We start from the raw sequence: 27,890 nt of genomic DNA, 5'->3' as shown, positions 1-27,890 counted from the left end.
AAAACTTTGCAGAAGGTATAAATGTGAGATGTTTATCATAGCAAAACTTGACATGTGTTATGGGAGATAATGACTTGTATGGTGAGATCAGCCGGAACCTGAGTAGCCGCCTCATACACACCTGCAGCTTCCGCCTGTGACTGCAGATGTATTTTTCCTGCCGGGTGGGTTCTGTGGGTGAGAAGATTGAGCGTGTGATTTCCATGTCAGTTATTCTTTACGAGGTTGCGGCTAAAATAAGGTCACCATATTTATAATAAGCAATGAGCTCTGTTTCCTGTAAATTAACCTCATGCTCAGGAAACAACCAACACCCTCCGAGTCACAGGACTGCAGAGCGATGCACAATGTGCAATCATAGGAGTCAGACTGTACAATTATAGCTGGACCGGTGCCATAAATACATTATATTATTTATCTTGTATGTATCCTAAATTACAGTCTTTAATATACTTCACAGCTGCATTTACAATGTTGCTAGATGTCACTGGAAACAGTCAGCAAGCTTTTCACTTGACACATCCCTAATGGCACACCCAGCTGCTTTAATATAGGGGCGGGGGGACAGTTAGCTTCTCTTACTTCAGATGACTGGACAGTGCCTGATGTAAAGACAACATTTCCTAAATGCAAATCACCAGAACTAACTCTGTGCAGATGCTGAATAAGCAGGGAACCTTGGGAGATTTCTGCTGTGAAGCCTGTAGACTTGTGAGTGTGTCTTTGGATAGTCAGGATCAGTATAACATAAGTAATGTATGTGCACAGTGACTCCGCCAGCAGAATAGTGATTGCAGCTCTGGAGCATAATACAGGATCTAACTCCGGATCAGTGCAGGATAAGTAATGTAATGTATGTACACAGTGACTCCACCAGCAGAATAGTGAGTGCAGCTCTGGAGTATAATACAGGATGTAACTCAGGATTAGTAAAGGATAAGAAATGTAATGTATGTACACAGTGACTCCACCAGCAGAATAGTGAGTGCAGCTCTGGAATGTAATACAGCTTATAACTCAGGATCAGTACAGGATAAATAATGTAATGTATGTACACAGTAACTCCACGAGCAGAATAGTGAGTGCGGCTCTGGAGTATAAGGCTGGGTTCACACGTGGCGGAATTTCACTTGAATTCCGCTGCGGACACTCCGCAGCGTTAATCCGCAGCGGAGCCGTTTCTCCATTGACTTCCACTTTAATTTAGCAGTGCTCGTTTAGACGATGCGTACAATTCCGCTGCGGAGCATAGGCTGCGGAGCGGAATTTGGTGTCCGCAGCATGCTCTGTCTGTTGCGGAGCAGTGGCGGACTGGTTGCGGACTCATGGCGGAATTTCTCCATTGACTTCAATGGAGATTCTAATTTCCGCAATGAAGTCCGCAGCTGTCATGCACATGTTATGTGTGCTGCGGATGCGTTTTGCTTTTTTAACTTGACATTTCTTCATTCTGGCTGGACCTATGTATTTCTAGGTCTACAGCCAGACTGAGGAAGTCAATGGGGCTCCCGTAATGACGGGAGCGTTGCTAGGAGACGTCAGTAAATAGTCACTGTCCAGGGTGCTGAAAGAGTTAAGCGATCGGCAGTAACTGTTTCTGCACCCGGGACAGTGACTACCGATCCCAATATACAGCAACCTGTAAAAAAATATAAGTTCATACTTACCGAGAACTCCCTGCTTCTGTCTCCAGTCCGGCCTCCCAGGATGACGTTTCAGTCTAAGTGACGGCTGCAGCCAATCACAGGCCAAGCACAGGCTGCAGCGGTCACATGGACTGGCGCGTCATCCAGGGAGGTCGGGCTGGATGCCGAAAGAGGGACGCGTCACCAAGACAACGGCCGGTAAGTATGAAATTCTTTTACTTTCACTAGGGAAAGTGCTGTCCCTTCTCTCTATCCTGCACTGATAGGGAGAAGGGAAGTACTTTTACCGCAGTCCGCAGCAGCTAGTCCGCATCAATTTACTGCACATTTTGTGCAGATCCGCAGCAGAATCTGCAACGCAGATTCTGTGCGGCATTGATGCGGACAGTTGCGGAGGAAATCCGCCACGTGTGGTCATGCCCTAATACAGGATGTAACTTAGGATCAGTACAGGATAAGTAATGTAATGTATGTACACAGTGACTCCACCTGCAGAATAGTGAGTGCAGCTCTAGAGTATAATACAGGATATAACTCAGGATCAGTACAGGATAAGTAATGTATGTACACAGTGACTCCACCGTCAGAATAGTGAGTGCAGCTCTGGAGTATAATACAGGATGTAACTCAGGATCAGTACAGTATAATTAATGTAATGTATGTACACAGTGACTCCACCAGCAGAATAGTGTGTGCAGCGCTGAAGTATAATACAGGATGTAACTCCGGATCAGAACAGGATAAGTAATGTATGTACACCGTGACTCCACCAGCAGAATAGTGGGTGCAGCTCTGGAGTATAATGCAGGATAAGTAATGTAATGTATGTACACAGTGACTGCACCAGCAGAATAGTGAGTGCAGCTCTGCAGTATAATACAGAATGTAACTCAGGATCAGTACAGGATAACTAATGTAATGTATGTACACAGTGACTCCACCAGCAGAATAGTGAGTGCAGCTCTGGAGTATAACACAGGATGTAACTGAGGATCAGTACAGGATAAGTAATGTAATGTATGTACACAGTGACTCCACCAGCATAATAGTGAGTGTCGCTCTGGGGTATAATACAGGATGTAACTCAGGATCAGTACAGGATAAGTAATGTAATGTATGTACACAGTGACTAAACCAGCAGAATAGTGAGTGCAGCTCTGGAATGTAATACAGCTTATAACTCAGGATCTGTACAGGATAAGTAATATAATGTATGTACACAGTGACTCCACCAGCAGAATAGTGAGTGCAGCTCTGGAGTATAATACAGGATGCAACTGAGAATCAGTACAGGATAAGTAATGTATGTACACAGTGACTCCACCAGCAGAATAGTGAGTGTGTTTCTGGAGTATAGTACGGGATGTAACTCAGGATCAGTACAGGATAAGTAATGTAATGTATGTACACTGTGACTCTACTAGCAGAATAGTGAGTGCAGCGCTGGAGGATAATATAGGATGTAACACAGGATCAGTACAGGATAAGTAAAGTAATGTATGTACACAGTGACTCCACCAGCAGAATAGTGAGTGCAGCTCTGGAGTATAATACAGGATGTAAATTAGGATCAGTACAGGATAAGTAATGTATGTACACAGTGACTCCACCAGCAAAATAGTTAGTGCAGCTCTGGAGTATAATCCAGGATGTAACTCAGGATCAGTACAGGATAAGTAATGTAATGTATGTACACAGTGACTAAACCAGCAGAATAGTGAGTGCAGCTCTGGAATGTAATACAGCTTATAACTCAGGATCTGTACAGGATAAGTCATATAATGTATGTACACAGTGACTCCACCAGCAGAATAGTGAGTGCAGCTCTGGAGTATAATACAGGATGCAACTGAGAATCAGTACAGGATAAGTAATGTATGTACACAGTGACTCCACCAGCAGAATAGTGAGTGCGTCTCTGGAGTATAGTACGGGATGTAACTCAGGATCAGTACAGGATAAGTAATGTAATGTATGTACACTGTGACTAAACCAGCAGAATAGTGAGTGCAGCTCTGGAATGTAATACAGCTTATAACTCAGGATCTGTACAGGATAAGTCATATAATGTATGTACACAGTGACTCCACCAGCAGAATAGTGAGTGCAGCTCTGGAGTATAATACAGGATGCAACTGAGAATCAGTACAGGATAAGTAATGTATGTACACAGTGACTCCACCAGCAGAATAGTGAGTGCGTCTCTGGAGTATAGTACGGGATGTAACTCAGGATCAGTACAGGATAAGTAATGTAATGTATGTACACTGTGACTCTACTAGCAGAATAGTGAGTGCAGCTCTGGAGTATAATATAGGATGTAACTCAGGATCAGTACAGGATAAGTAAAGTAATGCATGTACACAGTGACTCCACCAGCAGAATAGTGAGTGCAGCTCTGGAGTATAATACAGGATGTAACTTAGGATCAGTACAGGATAAGTAATGTATGTACACAGTGACTCCACCAGCAGAATAGTGAGTGCAGTTCTGGAGTACAATACAGGACGTAACTCAGGATCAGTACAGGATAAGTAATGTAATGTATGTACACAGTTACTCCACCAGCAGAATAGTGAGTGCAGCTCTGGAGTATAATCCAGGATGTAACTCCGGATCAGTACAGGATAAGTAATGTATTGTATGTACACAGTGACTCCACCAGCAGAATAGTGACTGCAGTTCTGGAGTACAATACAGGACGTAACTCAGGATCAGTAATGGATAAGTAATGTAATGTATGTATGTACACAGTGACTCCACCAGCAGAATAGTAAGTGCAGCTCTGGAGTATAATACAAGATGTAACTCAGGCTCTGTACGGGATAAGTAATGTAATGTATGTACACAGTGAAACCACCATCAGAATAGTGAGTGCAGCTAAGGAGTATAATAAAGGATGTAACTCAGGATCAGCACAGGATAAGTAATGTAATGTATGTACACAGTGACTCCACCAGTAGAATAGTGAGTGCAGCTCTGGAGTATAATACAGGATGTAATTCATGATCAGTAAAGGATAAGTAATGTAATGTATGTACACAGTGACTCCACCAGAAGAATAGTGAGTGCAGTTCTGGAGTACAATACAGGACGTAACTCAGGATCAGTACAGGATAAGTAATGTAATGTATGTACACAGTGACTCCACCAGCAGAATAGTAAGTGCAGTTCTGGAGTATAATACAAGATGTAACTCAGGATCTGTACGGGATAAGTAATGTAATGTATGTACACAGTGACTCCACCAGCAGAATAGTGAGTGCAGCTCTGGAATGTAATACAGCTTATAACTCAGGATCTGTACAGGATAAGTAATATAATGTATTTACACAGTGACTCCACCAGCAGAATAGTGAGTGCAGCTCTGGTGTATAATACAGGATGCAACTGAGAATCAGTACAGGATAAGTAATGTATGTACACAGTGACTCCACCAGCAGAATAGTGAGTGCGTCTCTGGAGTATAGTACGGGATGTAACTCAGGATCAGTACAGGATAAGTAATGTAATGTATGTACACTGTGACTCTACTAGCAGAATAGTGAGTGCAGCTCTGGAGTATAATACAGGATGTAACTCCGGATCAGTACAGGATAAGTAATGTAATGTATGTACACAGTGACACCTCCAGCAGAATAGTGAGTACAGCTCTGGAGTATAATACAGGATGTAAGTCAGGATCAGTACAGAACAAGTAATGTAATGTATGTACACAGTGACTCCACCAGCAGAATAGTGAGTGCAGCTCTGGAGTATAATACAGTTTATAACGCAGGATAAGTACAGAATAAGTAATCTAATGTATGTACACAGTGACTCCACCAGCAGAATAGTGAGTGTAGCTCTGGAATGTAATACAGCTTATAACTCAAGATCAGTATAGGATAAATAATGTAATGTATGTACACAGTAACTCCACCAGCAGAATAGTGAGTGCAGCTCTGGAGTACAATACAGGACATAATTTAGGATCAGTACAGGATAAGTAATGTAATGTATGTACACAGTGACTCGACCAGCAGAATAGTGAGTGCAGCTCTGGAGTATAAGGGCATGACCACACGTGGCGGATTTCCTCCGCAACTGTCCGCATCAATGCCGCACCTAATCCGGGTTGCGGATTACGGATGCGGATCTGCACAAAATGTGCAGAAAATTGATGCGGACTAGCTGCTGCGGACTGCGGGAAAAGTGCTTCCCTTCTCCCTATCAGTGCAGGATAGAGAGAAGGGACAGCACTTTCCCTAGTGAAAGTGAACGAATTTCATACTTACCGGCCGTTGTCTTGGTGACGCGTCCCTCTTTCGGCATCCAGCCCGACCTCCCTGGATGACGCGCCAGTCCATGTGACCGCTGCAGCCTGTGCTTGGCCTGTGATTGGCTGCAGCCGTCACTTAGACTCAAACGTCATCCTGGGAGGCCGGACTGGAGACAGAAGCAGGGAGTTCTCGGTAAGTACGAACTTCATTTTTTTTTACAGATACATCTATATTGGGATCGGTAGTCACTGTCCCGGGTGCAGAAACAGTTACTGCCGATCGCTTAACTCTTTCAGCACCCTGGACAGTGACTATTTACTGACGTCTCCTAGCAACGCTCCCGTAATTACGGGAGCCCCATTGACTTCCTCAGTCTGGCTGTAGACCTAGAAATACATAGGTCCAGCCAGAATGAAGAAATGTCATGGCAAAAAAGCAAGACGCATCCGCAGCACACATGACATGTGCATGACAGCTGCGGACTTCATTGCGGAACTTTGAATCTCCATTGAAGTCAATGGAGAAATTCCGCCATGAGTCCGCCACTGCTCCGCAACAGACAGAGCATGCTGCGGACACCAAATTCCGCTCCGCAGCCTATGCTCCGCAGCGGAATTTTACGCCTCGTCTAAACGAACACTGCTAAATTAAAGTGTAAGTCAATGGACAAACGGCTCCGCTGCGGATTAATGCTGCGGAGTGTCCGCAGCGGAATTTAAGTGAAATTCCGCCACGTGTGGTCATGCCCTAATACTGGATGTAACTCAGGATCAGTACAGGATAAGTAATGTAATGTACGTACACAGTGACTCCACCAGCAGAATAGTGTGTGCAGCTCTGGAGTATAATACAGGATGTAACTCAGGATCAGTACAGGATAAGTAATGTAACGTATGTACACAGTGACTCCACCAGCAGAATAGTGAGTGCAGCTCTGGAGTATAATACAGGATGTAACTCAGGATCAGTACAGGATAAGTAATGTAATGTATGTAGACAGTGACTCCACCAGCAGAATAGTGAGTGCAGCTCTGGAGTACAATACAGGACGTAACTCAGGATAGGTAATGTAATATATTTGCAAAGAGACTCAACTTTTTATCATGAGATAATAGATAGACAGTAAAATGTTGTTCACCGGTGCTCCCTCACGCTATGATCAATATTTATAGATGAGACAGAAGATTATGATATATAATACAGTATTAGTTTATTAGCGAAAAAGTACATATTGCACACAAATATCACAGCACAATACACAGGTATACAGAATATGTCGGCTGCGTTGTACTAGAAATTAGACATGATTGGTTTTATCCAGTTCTCTCTGCTCTATAATAAGACTCCAGGCGCATTTAACCATGAAGCTCAGGCACATATGGCTTTAAGGCATCAGCAATGTTCATTAGTAGGAGCTCGCAATAACCTAAAAGAAGAAATCAAAGTTAAAAAAAAACCCATCAAAACACTCAATAAACAGCAAGGAAACAAACTCAATAATCAAAAATATCATGAAGCGCTGCACTAGTTTTATTTCTCTTGTAGAATCAGCAGTTCATATTCCACACTCCTCCCGTCATTAGAGTCTGGGAAAGAAAATACCTGCCAGAAATAAACTCCCTGTCAGCAATATTACTAGTAATGAAGGAAAGTGGTTAAAAACATTAAGTATCAAACGTTCAGACGTGGCAGAATTTTTCCGCTGCAAATGTTGGAGCAGATTTGGGCCAATTATGCAACGAATCTGCACCAACATTTGCATATTTGACAGATAATTGAGACGTTGCAGATATCACAGCGGACGCCACAGATTTCAGTTTTTGCATTGCAAAGGCTAAAATACGCAGTGAAATTCCGCTTCTTCTCCGCAACATACAGTGCAGGCTGCGGAAGGAAAATTCTGCACCGCAGCCTGATTTCCGCAAAGTCTGAACTAAGATTCCTAAAAATGTAAAGAAACAAATGTAAAAAATGGCTGCTTCAGAATTCCACTGCGGACTGTCCGTCATGTCTGAATGTGCGGTAGGGTCTGTTCACATGCTTAACAACGTCGCTGTTTCCATGGAAAACTGCTGCTGATTTTCAGCTGTTTTTTAATCAACAAGCGTTTTTTTACGGCCTTTATTGGAGCTGTTATTATATTGAGTCAATGAAAAACGGCTTAAGAAGTGACATGCACTTCTTTTTACAAGGTATTTTTTTACGTGGCCATTTTTTAAATTGGCCACATAAAAAACTCCCTGTGAGAACAGAATGACGTTTTCCCATTGAAATCAATGGGCAGAAGATTGTAGGCGTTCAGCCTCCACATTTTTAGCCATTTTTCGGGGAGTTTTCGGCCCAGAAAAACGGCTAAAACTAGCCCGTGTGAAGATACCCTTATAGTAGTTATATTCTTGTATATAGGGGGCAGTATTATAGTAGTTATATTCTTGTATATAGGGAGCAGTATTATAGTAGTTATATTCTTGTATATAGGGAGCAGTATTATAGTAGTTATATTCTTGTATATAGGGGCAGTATTATAGTAGTTATATTCTTGTATATAGGGGGCAGTATTATAGTAGTTATATTATTGTATATAGGAGCAGTATTATAGTAGTTATATTCTTGTATATAGGAGCAGTATTATAGTAGTTATATTCTTGTATATAGGGATAGTAGTATAGTAGTTATATTCTTGTATACAGGAGAAGTATTTTAGTAGTTATATTCTTGTACATAGGGGGAAGTATTATAGTAGTTATATTCTTGTATATAGGAGCAGTATTATAGTAGTTATATTCTTGTATATAGGGGGCAGCATTATAGTAGTTATATTCTTGTATATAGGGGCAGTATTATAGTAGTTATATTCTTGTATATAGGGCAGTATTATAGTAGTTATATTCTTGTATATAGAGGCAGTATTATAGTAGTTATATTCTTGTATATAGAAGCCAGTATTATAGTAGTTATATTATTGTATATAGGGGCAGTATTATAGTAGTTATATTCTTGTATATAGGGGCAGTATTATAGTAGTTATAGTCTTGTATATAGGAGCAGTATTATAGTAGTTATATTCTTGTATATAGGGGGCAGTATTATAGTAGTTATATTCTTGTATATAGGGGCAGTATTATAGTAGTTATATTCTTGTATATAGGAGGCAGTATTATAGAAGTTATATTCTTGTATATAGGGGGCAGTATTATAGTAGTTATATTCTTGTATATAGGAGGCAGTATTATAGTAGTTATATTCTTGTATATAGGAGCCAGTATTACAGTAGTTATATTCTTGTATATAGGGAGCAGTATTATAGCAGTTACATTCTTGTATATAGGAGCAGTATTATAGTAGTTATATTCTTGTATATAGGAGCAGTATTATAGTAGTTATATTGTATATAGGGGGCAGTATTATAGTAGTTCTATTCTTTTATATAGGGGGCAGTATTATAGTAGTTATATTCTTGTATATAGGGGGCAGTATTATAGTATTTATATTCTTGTATATAGGGGCAGTATTATAGTAGTTATATTCTTGTATATAGGAGGCAGTAGTATAGTAGTTATATTCTTGTATATAGGGGCAATATTATAGTAGTTATATTCTTGTATATAGGGGCAGTATTATAGTAGTTATATTCGTGTGTATATAGGGGCAGTACTATAGTAGTTATATTCTTGTATATAGGGAGCAGTATTATAGTAGTTATATACTTGTACATAGGGGCAGTATGATAGTAGTTATATTCTTGTATATAGGGGCAGTATTATAGTAGTTATATTCTTGTATATAGGAGCAGTATTATAACCGTTATATTCTTGTACATAGGGAACAATAATATAGTAGTTATATTCTTGTATATAGGGGCAGTATTATAGTAGTAATATTCTTGTATATAGGAGCAGTATTATAGTAGTTATATTCTTGTATATAGGAGCAGTATTATAGTAGTTATATTCTTGTATATAGGGGCAGTATTATAGTAGTTATATTCTTGTATATAGGAGGCAGTATTATAGTAGTTATATTCCTGTATATATGGGGCAGTATTATAGTAGTTATATTCTTGTATATAGGGGCAGTATTATAGTAGTTATATTCTTGTATATAGGAGGCAGTATTATAGTAGTTATATTCTTGTATATAGGGGGCAGTATTATAGTAATTATATTCTTGTATATAGGGGCAGTATTATAGTAGTTATATTCTTGTATATAGGGAGCAGTAGTATAGTAGTTATATTCTTGTATATAAGAGCAGTATTATAGTAGTTATATTCTTGTATATAGGGGCAGTATTATAGTAGTTATATTCTTGCACATAGTGGGCAGTATTATAGTAGTTATATTCTTGTATATAGGGGGCAGTATTATAGTAGTTATATTCTTGTATATAGGGAGCAGTATTATAGTAGTTATATTCTTGGATATAGGGGGCAGTATTATAGTAGTTATATTCTTGTATATAGGGGGCAGTATTATAGTAGTTATATTCTTGTATATAGGGGCAGTATTATAGTAGTTATATTCTTGTATATAGGGGCAGTATTATAGTAGTTACATTCTTGTACATAGGGGCAGTATTATAGTAGTTATATTCTTGTATATAGGGGCAGTATTATAGTAGTTATATTCTTGTATATAGGAGCAGTATTATAGTAGTTATATTCTTGTATACAGGGGCAGTATTATAGTAGTTATATTCTTGTATATAGGGGCAGTATTATAGTAGTTATATTCTTGTATATAGGGGCAGTATTATAGTAGTTATATTCTTGTATATAGGGGCAGTATTATAGTAGTTATATTCTTGTATATAGGGGCAGTATTATAGTAGTTATATTCTTGTATATAGGGGCAGTATTATAGTAGTTATATTCTTGTATATAGGGGCAGTATTATAGTAGTAATATTATAAATTGCAAGGACCGTGGATGAAAAACGCAGCGAAAAAAGCTCAGAAACGAGCACCACAGGTTTTTTCTGACCATAGATTTCAGAGGCAAGATATAACAATGCGCTTTTTTTTCCCCAAAATAAATTGCCTCTGCCTCTCATTAAAATCTATGGGGGGTCATTTCGGACGATTTTTGACTGATTCCGACACGAGTTCCACGTCATAATCAGCACCAAAATACTTTGAAACAAGATTATAGAGGATTGTGATGAACATCAGATTCCACAAAAATTTTCAGCGCAATAGCCAATTTGGCTTAAAAAGTGACTTAAAGGCTTTGGACACCTTTGGATCCAATATTTTTTTTTTAAATTAAATTGCATGTATTTTGTGTCTGTTTTACCTTTTTCCTCCACACTAAGACAAGGACAACCAGTGCATACAGGCCACTCTTGCAGAGAACCATAATGTAGGAAATCTTCCCCTGGTTAATGTAGCTGGTGTAAGACTCTGTAAATAATGAGACAAGTATTAGAAGCCTCCAGCCTTGAAATAATTAACATTGTTTGTAGATTAAATTATTCTACATGTCAAGCAAACAAACCAATACAATTAATATGGGACTGTAACTGGGCAGATTTTTTACATGGGCCAATTATCGGGCAAACAGGCATTCACAGATTTCCCTGATCATTGTCCCGTGTAAACAGGGTAACGATCAGCCGATGAACGAGCAAACTCTTGTTCATCTGCTGATCGTATTGTTTATGTAGCCAAAAATATTATCGTTGTCGGCAGCACATCTTGGTGTGTAAACAGGGAGACGCGCTGCCGACATGATAGCAATGTATGGGGACGAGTGATCAGAGTAACGAGCGCTCGTCCTTATACATAGCTCCTTGTGAAAGAAGAAAACGAGCGTCGATCAACCAGCTGATCGTTGATCGGCACTCGTTTACACGGCCTACGTCAGGCCAAGTTAAAGGACCATAACTCTCTAAGAACTCCTGTTACTATCAGGGCTAAACTGGATTTCAATGGTTGTGGATGTGACTATTATTCCCCTCATGAGGGACTTTCAATGAACCTGTAACTTGGGCTTTTAAAATGAGTATGTCTAGTGTCTGAGGGTTGGGAAATAGTAAATTAGTAAAGCTCACAGATGTTACTCACCTTTAGAGACGCCACAATCTGTGAACAAAACAGAAGACTACGTTAGCGTTCAGAATTATTTTTGGTAGTTACAATTACATTGCTCTAATATAAAGTTTATACTTTGTAATAATTAGTCATTAATTGTCTACTGGATTAATTGGCTGGATTTTGTAAGGGAGTGAACCTATTGTTGCGTAAAGGCAGCCGATAGACCCCCACCAAACCTGGAACTGTTTCAGTCTCAGGTTGTACCCTCAGTAGAGAGGTGGCCATGTGTGCATAGTCACCACCCAAAGAAAATCAAAGCAGTTCTCCCTATATGAGAATGGGGATTTATATGTAATTCATTATCAAGCAATGTAGAGTGGCACATCTGGTCAACTTTCCAATGAAGATTGAGCCTGTTTTTGGGTGTGTTTCCACCTTCTTGCTTGCAATGTGATTAGATATATCGTAATTGAAGTTATCTGGACAACCCCTTTTGATATTTGCTATATTGAGGTCATAGAGGTGACCTCATATGAGAACCCCTCTATGAACAGGAGCAGCAGGGGCAAACTATGGAGGTACAGATGGTCATTTGAGTGTGCACCAAATTATACATCTGAGGGGCCATATGAGGCCAGCCATAACAGCTGAATGGTGGGGGTAAAAAATCTGGAATCATAGCGATCACTTGATCGCTAGGGTGACTTCAATTTAAGAAGGGGTTGTCCTTAAGCCTTAACAAGGAATCCCTTGCTTTATGTCAACTACTGTAGGTATTCTCAAAAAATATTATTACTGAGTCATTGAGTTTAACGGTCAGAGCAATAATCCCTAAAAAAATTGCGTGGATGTCCCACTAACTCGACTGACATATAATGAAGAGTCTGGCAACCCCTATACACATTTATAAGTGGTGAATCCTACTAAAAACTTCAGGGTGCAACAACAGTTATCTAATATCTATTGGACTAGAATATTTTTTGGTGGCCAATCGTACAATCATCTTACCAATCATCTAACCATAAGGGCTTTTCATTTTAACTATTGGCTTAAATTTTATTCTGGTCAACCTCAGCCCAATATACTCTCATCCTTACTTTCTCTTTCTCTACTACTACCACATCATTCCATGATCCTTCTCGTTTTGTGTTCGCTGTTGGACCCCGACCTTACCGAGAACCTTTTTGTATTAAGTCTTACTTTGATGTGGTTTAAATTACCTGTTTCTCCTTTAACTTCTTGAAAATCCTTATAAGTTCCATCCAGAAATGCAGCCTCACATCGAAATGTGGAATCCGGATTAAAATATTCAGATCGAGTCAGGGTGAGACGTTTACTGGTGGAGTAGGAAGAAGCACCGGATCTATTCTGCGGTACCGGCTCATACAAGTTGATTCTCTCTTCATTATCCACAAACCATCGGATTTTCACGTGTTCTGGGAAGAAATTGCTTGCGACACAGACCAAGGAGATGAAGTTGTGATCCTCAAGTTCTCGTTTGCTGGGACGGTAGATTGAGACGTTGGGCCCTTTTATTACTTGATTTTCCTCTGTAAGAATTGAATATAGATGAGAAAAACACCCTTCCTACTGATTGTGGTAGCAATTGAAATTTGTTGATGCAATTTTCACAGTTCGGCTCCACTAAACAAATTTACATTGATCATTAAAAAGCTATAGGGGCTACAACACCGATAGTCGATCCTCAGGATCGCTGCCGATCCGCACAGTGATGGGGCGATGAACAGAAAAGTCGCTGTGCTTCCGTAAACGATGCTACATCAGACAACCAAGTCTCCTACATCTGTATCATGAGACAATTAAATCTGTTAATTTAGTACTTAAGGTGGCCATACACATTGGTTAGCTATTGGGTTATCGTTCATTTGGACTACAGCTTTGTCTCCCAGTTCCCCCATGAACATTACATTCGGCTGAGCATGCCTGTGTATTTCAATAGAAAGAGTAGGATAAGTGGCTGCCAGACACCCCCTATCATTACTTTATCTCCCATTGATCATACATGTTGACATCTAACCTATCCAATATTTTTTCCCCCCGACATCTGCAATCCAGGACTGTTGGGCTGCCCCCAAATATATAAGATCAATGATGAATTCAGCCAAATCGGACATTTAAGTCAACTTTGGTCTACTATACATGGCCAGCTCTATTCATGCTTCTATGGATGCTGTATCATGGCTCCGTACAATTCTTAGGTTGGACGGAGCATTAATATGGCCATATGTGTGGCTTAAGTTTTTCGTGTTTTTTTTTAGACCATCTATTGCCCTTTTTTGGGGATTCGTTGAATTTTTTTCCACTAGACTTTTTAATACAATCTATGGTAAAACCTTTTTTGAAATTTCATAAGAAATACATCACATTTTAAACTGCTGTGCTTAGTTTTATAAGTATATATACAAGAATTATAGAAGTATATATACACATATACGACTCTACGACCCATTTAGGGCCCCGACAATTTGTCACAAACTTGCGGCAAAACCAACATGGGTCTGCAGCAAAATCTCCATATGAAACATGCAGATTTTGTTGCGGAGAACGCAGCGGGCTTCACTCTATCCATTGCGAAGGAAAATCTGCGGCATTCTCTGTTTTCATTGCGGATTTTCTCCGCAGTCATGTGAATGGGGTCCTGAAAACCTCATCCACTTGTCTTGTACTGTAAATTGCTACAGATTTGGGATGCGGAATCTACACTGCAAATCCGCCACATCTCAACGTGCCGTTTAAAGGCAAAACATATAATAAATCATTTACAAGAGATTATAAACTTACGGTTAGACAAAATTTCTATCAGTCGATTTATGTTAATAGCACCTACACAATTTTTTTACTTTTTATTCAATACGTTTTTGGGAAAACTAAGGATTTGAGCTCAATATAAACATAATATACTGTACCATATTTTTTTTCTCCATTTGCACTAATCTATAATATCATAAAACAAATATTTCCGGTTTCACCTGGACCTGAACATAATCTCCTTAGAACTTTTAAAAAAAAAATTCTTAAAATAAAATGTTTTTTTTTTTCTCTTTACAATTATTTATTTTAATAATGGTCATTTATATAAATTCAACTTAAAAAAATCACACTTTATTTTTGTCGCATTTTAGTAAATAACAATTTTTTAAAACAAAAACAAATTATATACAGATAAATAAATAATGCCTGATTGTATATAAATATATACAGTATTTAATGTTTTATTTGATTTGATTAATTTTAATTAACTCACCAATCACTGAAACAATTGTCCCTTGTCCAAACTCTTGCTTGTTTCCAGTATTCACAGCCGTATGCTTACGTATAAAAACTTTCCTGATTTTTTTTTTTCTCAATTTTTTTGATTTTTTAAGCCTTATCTCTTAGACTTACCCAACACTCTGACAACGGTTCCACTTCCAAAGTAGACAGTGGAGGTAGTCACAGCGGGACATAGTAATCAGGAAACCCCAGCGATGCCCTCGGACACTATGACACATAATGCTCAATACTGGACAACCATTAGACTACATTATCCATGGGGGAATTCTTTTCCATTCACGGAGTTTTGCCGTTTTTGGAATGAGAGCTTAACCTCGATCCTTTCCAGATCTTATCTGGAGACATATCATACAATCGTATAAGCAGATTTTTGTAAAGAGCTGTCTATACTTTTTATTACGGTGCTCCCCCAGTCCCCACAATAATTTATTGTGATACAAAAACAGTATTTTTCAATAATGCAATTTCTAAATTTTCTTTTTTAAATGTAACTTTTACAGATGTAGCAGAGCTGAGCTTGTCAGATGTAGCAAAGCTTATCTTAAGTTAGTGATTTATTGCCGTTTTTGGGGTGCAAGACTAGCCATCATAGTATAGTGTATTGCTATAACAATTTTAACATACAGATATCATTATTTTAGACGTCTTAACATAGCTGTATTTTAATGGGGATGTTACGGCCACAAGAATCGGGTCTCGGGTCAGTATTTTGCTTAAGAATTTGTGAGTCACAACCAGGAATAAAATATGGAGGTCCTATAGAGAAGCCTATGGGAAAAACACCACACCCAGAACATGCTGCGCCAGAAAAAAAAACAAGTACAGAATGACGCCATTTGAAAAACTTCACCAAAAATGCCAACTAAAAAATGCCTTAAAAAACACATGTTAATATTTTAATAATTCTGTGTGTAGGAGGCCTTAGCGTTGTAATGGTCAAATTTCTATTTCCTTCATTATTATTATTAGTATTATTATTTTTTAATATGTCATGGTATTTAATTTTATATATATATATATATAGTTTTGATGTAACATAAAATTTAGAACTAAAATAATTTCAATGGTTTTTTACACTTACCTAATACAGTCAAAATTGTACCACCTCCAAAATACTGTCTCTCGGCGTTCACATTTGAAAACCACTATACTAAATCTTTCCTATATCTACCAGTGAGATATAGAAAAAACATCACTTACCAATCACTGATAATACTGTGCCCTCTCCAAACTGAAGCTTAGCATTTGTAGTCACAGCCGTACAACATAATATAAAAACTTACTGAATTTCCTAAATTTACCCAAAACACTGACCAAAGTAAGGAGCAGAAGCTCTTACAGAGAAGGCAATCCCACCAACAAAAAAAAAAACCCTTCCAAATACAAAACGAGGGGTCCCAATATTCAAATTCGTGAATATTTTTGAAAACAAAGGGTTTAAGCTCTACATAAATATTATATTCTAACTTGCCAAATTATTGGAAATGTCCTTCGAAATAAACTGATCTAGTATACCATAAAAAAAAATATTTTGTATTTTACCTGGGTCTGAACATGATCCCCTAAAACTTTACATTATCTCCTCAAAATTATCATTTCTTCTGACAATATATTTATTTGATATAGGGTAAATTATAAAAATTCAATGTCAAAAAGAAAAAAAAAACATATTAATTTTTTTTCATCCAGTTATATAAATTCATATATTTTATTTTATTTCATTAGTTTTACTTAACTCACCAATCACCGAAACTATTGTGCCTTGTCCAAACTCTTGCTTGTTTCCAGCATTCACAACCCTATACTTGCGTATAAAAACTCTCCAGAATTTAATTTTATGGTTCTTTTTGTTTATTTTTTTTAACTTTTATCAAAGTAGACATTGGAGGTAGTCACAGTGGGAATAGTAAACCCCATAATGGCCCAGGAATCTATAACACATACTGTAGTGCTCAATACCGGACAACCACTATACTGCCCTGTATATAGGAGAATTCTCTTCAATTTATGGAGAAGTATTCTGTCCAGATCTTATTTGGAGACATATTATACATTCACATGAGCAGATTTTTGCAAAGCGCTGCCTATAATTTCGATTACGGTGCTCCGCCGTCCCCCACAAATACAACAGTATTTTTCAAACATGTAATTTATGAATTTTCTTTTTTAAATGTAACTTTTTAAAGATATTAGCAGAGCGGAGTTTGTTAGATGTAGCAAAGCTTATCTTACGTTAGTGATTAATCGCAGTTTTTTGGGTGGAAGACTAGGCAACATACGGCAGAGTCTATACAACCACTGGACTATGGCTCATCCATTTCAGATGTCCCTATTACAGACACATTTTAACATATGTCTTACGGTCACATAAACCCGGACACCTCCCCTGTCAATTTGGCTCAACTAAACTGAACTGAGAACATTATAGAGCCCCGATGGTATCTAAGTTCAGTTAGTAGAAGCACATGGGGTCCAGGTCTTATGGCCATAACACGGCTGTAAAAATGTGGCTGAATTACAGCTTTCTGAAATCGACTTTTAGGGTCAGGTTTCTCTTTTTTATTTTTATTTTTTAAATGTCCAGGTATTACAGTTTTATATATATTTTGCATATTCGATATTAAAATGCACTAATAAAATTTGAATAAAAAGTCAATATTTACCCCAAAAATTTTTTTCATGTCTTTGCATTTTTTGTAAACTTTTTAGTTAAACTTATCAGTAAATTATTAAAGAGTATTTTCCAAACTTTTGTTTTATTAAATAGTCTTAATATAACAAAAAATGTAGAACTGAACGATTTAAATAAATGCATTAATTATTAAAAAAAACAACATAATTCTAATAATTGATAAAACATACGGTAATATTTAAAAAATTTACAGCAGATATTTTTCTGACTAAATCTGCAGAAATTAGATGGTAAAATACACATTAAACTCAATAATAGAAAAAATTTTGCTCCGTTTTTTAAGCCAAAGCCAGAAGTGGATCCAAAAGGAAGGAAAGGTATAAAGAAGAGGCTGATGCTTCTCCTTTCCTTTGTGTCCACTACTTTGTTTGGCTCAAAAAAATTAAGCCAAAAACTGCACCAAAACTGCGTGTATGATCCTGCCTGTAAGGTTTTTATATATATTTTTTTACACTTACCTAATACAGTCAGAATTGTACCACTTCCAAAATACTGTCTGTCGGCATTCACAGTCGCAAACCACTATACTAAATCTCCCCTATTTCAATCCTGGCTCTTAAATAAACTAATATCTCGACAAATTCTTAAAACTATAACCAAAATTTAGGAAATTTAGTTCCGAGTGTCTTTTTTGAGTATTAATCTGACTGTAGCTGAACCCTCTGACACTGATAGAGATCAGGAATATGTTTCCACATCTGATATTATGGATTTTTTCGTATTACCATTGAGATATAAAACAATATCACTTACCAAGCACTGATAATACTGTGCCCCCTCCAAACTCAAGCTTGGCACCAGAGGTCACAGCCGTACAACATAATATAAAAACTTACTGAAATCCCTAAACTTACCCAAGACACTGACCACAGTTCCACTTCCAAAGTAAACAGCAGAATAACCTGCACAGTAGGCAATCCCTCCTACAAAACACCTCCCAACCCAAAATGAGGGGTCCCAGGACATCAGCAAATACTTTTTTTTCTTTTTTCGTCATTACCCATTTCTAGGGTAAGTTCTATCCAATTTTATAGTCAATTCCTTTAACAGGCGCTCTTGCCAGCCCTATGGGATAATCACTATGGTTGTTTCATGGGGATAATTTCAGACCTTCATTTGAGCTGAAAACCCTCCAATATGGACCAGTTGTCATTCATTGTTACTGTGACCTTGGAAAGAAGCCATCTTTGGTGCCCATAGACTGTTTTGAAGCACGGACAGGTCCATCTATAGGGAATTTGCCATACCCCATGGAAAGGGTTTTTGTAAAGTGCTTATATTCATTTGAATCATGGTGCTCCCGCTACCCACAATGTTATAGTCTGCTACAAAAAACTATTCCCTAGTTCCTGTATGAGCACGTTCAATCTTAATTGAGTTTCAGAAAGTTCTTATTTATTTGCTTTTTGGGCGTCTCATTGTATATGTTCACCTGTATGAACACAGGTTGTGAATAGGTAACTCGGTCACATGCGGATGTATCAGAGCTGAGTTTGTCATTTAACTCTTTGCATTGTCTGTTCATTATAATAATAATTCTCTGAGTTAAGCCATTTCCATAATTTGACCACATTTCTCCATCCATTATACGGTTACATCCCCTGGTCCTCCCCATGGTTCTACTAAATTGAGTTTAGAACCCTGTGATCATCTAAGTTCGGTGCAGTAGACGAATCTGGTAGTTGCCGTTGTAATATGGACCTATGTACTACTGTAGACAACATCAGCATTTATTGTTTCAAACTCAGCTCTGCTATACGTGACAAGCTCAACTCTACTAGATTAGATGTTTCTGGATTTATTAACCTGTAAAGTTGATATTTTTTTCGTGTTTTTTGTATTTTTGTTGTCTTAGTATCTACTATGTTGTAACTGTAGTATCACGGGCACAGTAGACTCCACTGGTTGCCTAAACGTACTTTAATTTTTTTTAGGGCCAATTACAGTTTAGGGCACGATAAGCAACGCACATCATATAATATCATATAAGGTGTAAGTATAGACATTGTCACAAGTCTTTGTCTACTAAAACGATGTAAAATGCAGTAGGTGTTGTGTAGTTATTTAGAAATATATGTATTACTTTCTATCTCTAGAATTTTTTGAACGTTTTTATCATTATTTTTTATTTCCTACTTTGGATATTTGACCCATTTTAATATTGTACTGGTGTCAGTGATCTCAGTCCTACTCCTTGACCCATTATTACCAGTTTACAATTGACCATCATAACAGTCATGGGTCATTCTTCACCAAAATGCGGGTTCCTTCCGGGAAACAGTGTATAATTTGTTAAATTGGAAACTTACCCAAGATCGCCAGGATCGTCCCACTTCCAAAATATTGTCTTTCATTTCCGCTCACAGCCAGAAATGTCGATACTAAATCCTACCCCTTTCCCTACCACCAACTGAGCCAACACATAAAAACCTTTAATGACAAAACTTTGTGAACGTACCGATCCCTGAAAATGTTCTACCCCCTCCAAACTCCGGCTTACCACTAGATAAAATCATTGACCAACATCAGTATTATTTTTTACCGTCTATGTACTCACCCAACACACTAAGGCTTCATGCACACGACCGTAGCCATGTGCACGGCCGGAGTGTCACCCGCGAGCCGCCCACAAATCGTGGACTGTGCACATGGCCGCCGCCATTGTTTCCTATGAGGCTGGACCACAGAACACGGCCATAATAAGGCTTGCCCGTTCTTTCTGCGGTCCGGGCTCCTGGGCCATGCACGGACCGTGAAAACCACGGTTGTGTGCATGGCCCCATAGAAATGAATGGGGCCGCAATTCTCCCGTGGATTTTTGGGTGAACTGCGGCCGCAAAAGCACGTTCGTGTGCATGAAGCCTCGGGGCAAGGTTCACACATGGTGTAAAAATCGTACCAAAGTCGGCAACATTTTGTTTTGTTGATTTTGGTGCGGAAGTTAGTGGCAGATTTTAATACATTGCATTGCAATGAATGAAATTCGCTGTGAAAATTCGCTGCAATTCCGCAACCGATTTTGAAAATCTGCAGCATGCCTACAATCTACAAAAGATTTTTTACTCGGTGATGGATGGGGTTTCTTAAAACCCCATTCACTAACATTGTACAGTATTCTGTTGCAGAAGTTTGGAGCGGATTCCGCAGCCGAAATTCTACACAAAAATTGCGATTTGCCAATCCACCCTAAGGACATGTTCAGACGTGGTGGGTTGGCTGTGGACAGGCCGCAGTGGAAATCCGCAGCAGACTTTTTTTCCTTTGGTTTCTATAACTTTTTTGTCTACTTAGTGCAGACGTTGCAGAAAACGGCACGGAAAATAGCTTTCGGCGCAGAATTTACATTCCACAGCATGCTCAGTCGGTTGCAGAGCAGCAGCGGATTTTCACAGCGGATTTCACTTTTTGCAATGCAAAGGCTGAAGCCAGCAGTAAGTTTGCTGCGAAATCAGCCACGTCTGGATAAAATCTCACAGATGCAAATTTTGCAGCAGATTCATTGCATAATTCCGCCAATTTGTGGCAAAATCCGCAACGAAAAATTTCCGCCACGTCTGAACGTGCCCTGATCGTGGTACCACTGCTAAAATACACAAGATGATGCTGCTCACCCAATTTTTCTCAGTCTTTTTATCTCTTGAATGTCACACTATTCCAAACTAACACAAGTTTTCCAGAGCTCACATCTCATTTTAGGTTCCACTTGTCTAGATATTATTCTAGATAATTCTCATCTATTTCATGCGTATGGCACTATAAATACGATATAAAATTATAAAATGTTTAAGTTATTTTTCTGATATTTTGACATAAATACTAATGTTTTTCTATGCTTTGTGGAGAGAATATTTCATACGGAGCACATGAGGTGGGGGAGGGGATGTATTCTGCGGTATCATGTTTAATTTCCGTTTGTGGCCTCAGAATATTCTAACAAGAATATCCGTTTACTTACATAGTGTCAATGTGCTAATTTACATCCCTTACTCCTTTATCCTCCATCTAATGTATCCCCCAGATCATGTACTCACCCAAGACACCAATAATTGTCCCACTGCCCATGTACACAACAGAGGCTCCTCCTCACTATGCGACACTCTCATATTGAAAGACCCTTCCCAAAATTTTGTACAGCTTTCTAATATTCCCAACTAAATACTTGACCAGGTCTCATATCTAATTTTTAGTTCTTCATGTCGTGTCTTAGATATTACGTAGAAACTTCTGCCCTATAAATAAACTCCAGGTTGATACAATGGTTACGTTTTTTTTAACTCTATGTTGCATATGAATTTTTGAGTTAAACACACAATTTTATGTCTATGTGAACAAAAGGCATCAAAATGAGTTCCTGGGTTGAGATTTTGATTACCTTGGCTGTGCGGACATGCATTTTTTTGTTTACACATCAATATCCATGGTGCAACTTCTATGGGCAGTATCTGATGGGGAATATAGGCCCACCAGAGGAAATCATTTGAGTGCCCATCTTCAACTAACCTAAAAAAAAAGTAGTATAGTCCAACATTGAGTGACCCTAGGTTTTCCTCTTCTGTTCCTCATGGACCCTGTTTGGGTTAAACCTGGTTATTGGGTCAAGACCTGGGCTCTCTGAAAGATCCTCTGGTGGACCAGTCTGACCATGTCTATGGGTGAGCTCAGTTTATCGAACTTTAGGGCTTGCATAAATGATGCTGTATGGACATGGACAGCAGGGTCCTCCAGCCATGATACCCGAGATCTCAGAATAATGGACAAACCTATATTACAAAGTGAGATCAAGAGTGAATGTAATTGATTCTATGATAACGAAGCTTAAGGAACCTTAATGAACATTTGTTATGCCGATGCAATGTTGCAACTTTAGACCAAGTCCTATATTCCACAATTGATCTTAAATTCTATTCATATAAGATGCCATGAAACACTTAAGTAATGTGATCCTAAAAAAAGCCCTTCATAGAGCTGATTCAGAAATAAGAAGACGTTGAATAATCGACTCATCCAGTACAAACAGAATAGTCCCATCTCCAAAATACTGTCTATCGGCCGTACTCACCGCCACCATACTCTATAGAAAATCCACCAGCTTCAACCCAGGTGCACAGACTAGAAGGCTTTGAGATGGTGATACTGGCCTCATGCTGGTTAAACTTTCTTCTTCTCGAAAGTTTACATTTTCAACTTCAGATCCAACATTTACCATACATGTGTAGACAAGACGATGAAATGACAAGTCTACTGCTTCTTGTAGATCCACTGTACAACAATTTCAAAGCAAATGTTTCCTTAGACTTAACCCCCATTGGATCTACTCAACTGAAGCTAGATAACCACAGCACCCTACGATCATGTAAGTTCTGTTGGGTAGAACAGTGGGAACTTTAGGTTCAGTCATTTGCATTGTCCTAGAAATTCGCACCACCACTGATTTGCACCATACTAAACCCATTTTTCTAACGCCATGGAATAAACTTACACAATGGTCATGCCTGGAAAAAGTTATTGGAATTTTTTTTTCTCTGATTTGTATTCAATCACTTTATGATAATCTTGACTCCTCTGACCAAGAGAAAGGGACAAATACCACCTAAATCACATTAACCAATGACTGATTTTAACAAAAAAAAAAAAAAATTTTTAGTGCTACCCCTTTAAATATATATATTTTTTAACACTAGGTACACAAAAGCCTTCAAATCAATATTTATAAAGTGTGTTTAGTTGACTTACCCAGGACATGCAGCAAGGTCCCCCCACCAAAATATTGGGTGTTATAGGAACACATTGAAAAGAGTTAGCACCAAATCTGAATTGGGCTCATTGGTAAAATTAGGCAATCATTTTTGTTCCAGAATTTTTTTCACAACTTATGTAAACCACTAATTCTAGGCTCTGTTGACACTTGTGTTTTCATTTCCGCACCACTTTAGACCAAGTCCTATATTCTATAATTGATCTTAAATTATATTCATATAAGATGCCATGAAACACTTAAGTAATGTGATCCTAAAAAAAGCCCTTCATAGAGCTGATTCAGAAATAAGAAGACGATGAATAATCGACTCACCCAGTACAAACAGAATAGTCCCATCTCCAAAATACTGTCTATCGGCCATACTCACAGCCACCATACTCTACACAAAAGTATTTAACATTTCATTTCCACACCAGAAATTTGTAGGAAAAATTGAACACAAATAATTGAGGAAAAGAATGTGATTGTAAACCAACATACTGTTTTGTTTTTTACCAATGATGGAAACCTTCATTGTTCTAAATGAAAAATTTTCTTAAAAATGGGAATAGTCTTATCAAAATTACGTTACATGATCTTGGTACTGTTACTAGAACTCATTTATTCATCCCCAAGTAATTGGACTATGATGATATTATCTACGTTACCTAAAAAATTTGTATATTCTAGTGAATAGATCTTTAGAAATCTTTACTATGGTTATCCTACTCACTATACCAAGATCTAACCCATTACAACTATATCAATTTTACAACAAATTTTGGGTTACTTTCCCATTACATAAACTCGGATTACAATTTCAAAATGTTGTCCCTTACCATCGATCATAGTCACAAATGTCTTTAACAAATTGCACCCCACTTATGATACAAAATACAAAATTTAGCTCGTAGCCAATGACTTACATAATATTAAATTTAATGTGGGCTTCGAACAAGTGATTATATACAAAAATATTGGCAAAAAGTTTTACCAATCTGAAAAAGAAAGACAATTACAATATGTCCTTCTACAATCATGTACTAATATTGTGGTGAAGTATAAATAATGATCTACAGGAGTATTTCATAGACACATTTCATGGTAATTGCCACAATTACTTACCCAATACAACTAGATGACTCCCGGCTCCGAAATATTGTATGTTGCTATCACAGCAGTACTTCCACGCATTACAACCCTGACCATTATGAGCCGTTGGCAACATTTTGCCAAATCATACCACATAATTCACTATACTATCGTAACTTTATGAAAAAGACAGACCCCTATGTAACTAACACTATGATTTAAAAAACAAAAATATATATTTTAGCCACAATTGTAGGAGAATTGAGGCGATCGTGTAAGACTAGGAAACCTCAAAAACCCTTCAGCGACACATTATACCCAATATCATCTAGTCTATAATTCTTCCTAGTCCTACTTCCCAGTCTAGTATTTTCACGCTCCTCAACCATTTTTTATTTCAATGTATCAAATCTACATATCTAATTACAATTGATTATCGATGTCTAAGTCATGTGTCCCTCCCAGTCATCTTACCCAACACAGAAAGGACAGTTCCAGGTCCAAATTCTTGCTTCTGATTGCTCACAGCTCATTATGACTGTATAAAAATTTCCATTTCTGAGACCATCAATATTCAGCCCACATTAGATTACCTTGAGGTCACATAGACAATAAAAACTTACCTAAAACACTGACTACAGTCCCTGCTCCAAAGTAAACAACAGAGTTGGTCACAGAGACACGACCCTCTATGAAAACCTACCTTGAGAGCTGCAGCATGATCCTCTAAGCTCATTTATCTGACTCATCCCCGAAAGGACAGTTCCCGCTTCAGGACATTCGCAGCCCCCCTTGAATGTAAAAAAAACTTCACCAGTATGCTGACTATACTAAGAGCTAAAACTTACCCAAAACACTGACTACGGTTCCTGCTCCAAAGTAAGCAACAGAGGCGGTCACAGAGATACTACCCTCTCTGAAAACCTACCCCAAGAGTGGCAGCATGGTCCTTACCTAGCACAGAAAGAGCCGTTCCAGCTCCAAATTCCAGCTTCTGGGCATTCACAGCCCGCCATGGCTGTATAAAAACGACATCTGAATGTAGACTGAACTCAGAACTTTTTGAGACCATCAAAACTTACCCAAAACACTAAGTACTGTTCCTGCTCCGAAGTAAGCAACAGTGTTTGTCACAGAGGCAAAGCCCTTTCTTCAAACCCTACTGTAGCTGATTTGTAACATGGTCCTCCAAATGAATGTTTTCTACTAAATATATCTCCACCCAAATCATTCCACTCAAATCAACATAGTTTGGGAATCTTTAAGGCTACAAAATCTGAAAATGAACATGGACTTGGAAAAGTATTGATACTTTTGAACTTCGGTGTTGGTATGAGAACACTACGGACATTTGGGTGGGCACACAAGTTTACCCTTGGACGAATTAAGCTGGACCCTCTATTTAGAGTACAACTGACAAGACTGAATTGTTACTTATTCTGGACATATTATAAGAAGCTCCACTTTATCTGTGAAGACAATTATGTTTGGGAGACCAGCCCCAAGTTGAAAGGAGAGAAATCAAGAACTTTACTAACAGAAGATAGGACGTTCTGTAGAAACACTATTCATATGGTCTCTAGGCGTCAAAATCACCTCAACATCACGTAATGAGTATTGATAATGATCTATAGAGAAAATACCCCTCTCCTATGTTCTCCAAAATGTGAGAGACTCTGGCTCATTGGGAATCTCAAACCTATGGAATAAATTCTACCATTTCCACCAATCTACACAACTGTACGTTCTGTTGGTTCAATGTCGTCCCATGTCTCCTAATCTTAAACATCTCAAAAATGTACAACTAACATATCTTTTTATTCCAGATATAAAAAACGAAATCTAAAATACATAAGTATAATCCAATATTCAAAAATACTGACCTAAAACAGAGAGGACCGTCCCTTCTCCGAAATACGCTTGATAATTACACAGGGTATATGGCCAATTCAAGAACTTAATGTGCAGCAGTGGGTGCAGTGTTCTCTGACCTGGCCAACCCTAAATGGACTTTTGACACCAACCAGGTTCTAGTCATAGAAATGAAGCATAAAGATGACTGTACAGTCGTATTAGTAGTCCATAAAAAAACCAAGATGAGGCAACACTTACCCAAGACGATGAGTATTGTCCCTTTTCCAAAAACAAGAGCAGCTCCATATGAGACCACAAAGACATTTCCAAGAGCAAAAACATCATTAAGTATAATGTCTATAAATCCATTGTCCATTTATTCATACACTGAATAGTTTCCCCCGTGATTTTCCATCTGAATGTGTTTTCTAATATAAAGGGTGATCTCATCAGAAATGTCTTCTTCTAATCCTTGACTGCTTGAAGATTTTGGATGTCTCCTTCCCTCTCTGCACTTAGAATATGAATCTCCTTCTCTATTTCTCATTGAAGATCTCCTTTGATCCTACTCAGATGTTTGAGTGACTCTTTCTACATTTCTTATCCTCCTTCTACAACCCTTATTCTACTGAAACTAAACGTCTCACTTCCTCCACCCGTAGTCAGATGCTCAGGTCCATGTATATAGTTCATCAACAAGCTTCTTCTCTTCTTTCTTCATCTTCATTCATCAATAATTGCATTAGTTACTATTTTTTGTTATTTCTTGGCTCCATCCATCTTCATCTGATGTCACATTTGCATTTTTCCAATCTCTTTTAAGCCATTTACTGTATGGTTTTTCCATATGGTATCCATGAGACTATTCAATCTTCTCTATTTCCGATGGTTTATAATATTTTTAATTTTCTTTTATATTCCCCACTTTTATTTTTATTGTTCCTAAATATCCTCCTTAATTCTCCATCATCATAATTAGCTTTACAATGTTTAAGATTATAACCCTCTATCTCAACAGCCTTGTCCATCTAGTCTAGTCTAACCATTGTTTATTATTTCCCTAAACCATTTATGTCTTTTTGATCAGTATTTCTTCCTACTCGCCACCATGTTGTCATCTACATCTTATTGTTGGTTTGTCATTGACTATGATGACCATCTCCTAATGAGACGATCCAAAAATAACCTGCAGTATTAGACTTTTTTGATGATTTGTCCTGTCTGTGGCAAGTTTAAAAAGTCTGTATAGTTGGTTGGTGGGTCCTTAAATAATTTCCTCT

The 27,890-nt window shown here is 38.1% G+C and overlaps 1 gene segment (V, D, J or C); it reads right to left on the bottom strand.

The window, feature by feature from the left end:
- Positions 1-7,117: 7,117 nt before the first annotated feature.
- LOC142664019 (T-cell receptor beta-1 chain C region-like) lies at positions 7,118-27,112 on the bottom strand. The segment is given in 5 exon segments: positions 7,118-7,334; positions 11,202-11,308; positions 11,972-11,989; positions 13,162-13,491; positions 26,869-27,112. Coding segments are annotated over 5 exon segments (594 nt in total).
- Positions 27,113-27,890: the final 778 nt, after the last annotated feature.

This window comes from Rhinoderma darwinii, chromosome 11, assembly GCF_050947455.1.
Source record: "Rhinoderma darwinii isolate aRhiDar2 chromosome 11, aRhiDar2.hap1, whole genome shotgun sequence".
Classification (NCBI taxonomy): domain Eukaryota; kingdom Metazoa; phylum Chordata; class Amphibia; order Anura; family Rhinodermatidae; genus Rhinoderma; species Rhinoderma darwinii.
The sequence above is the reverse complement of the archived record's forward strand: the minus strand, read 5'-3'. Positions and strand labels throughout refer to the sequence as shown.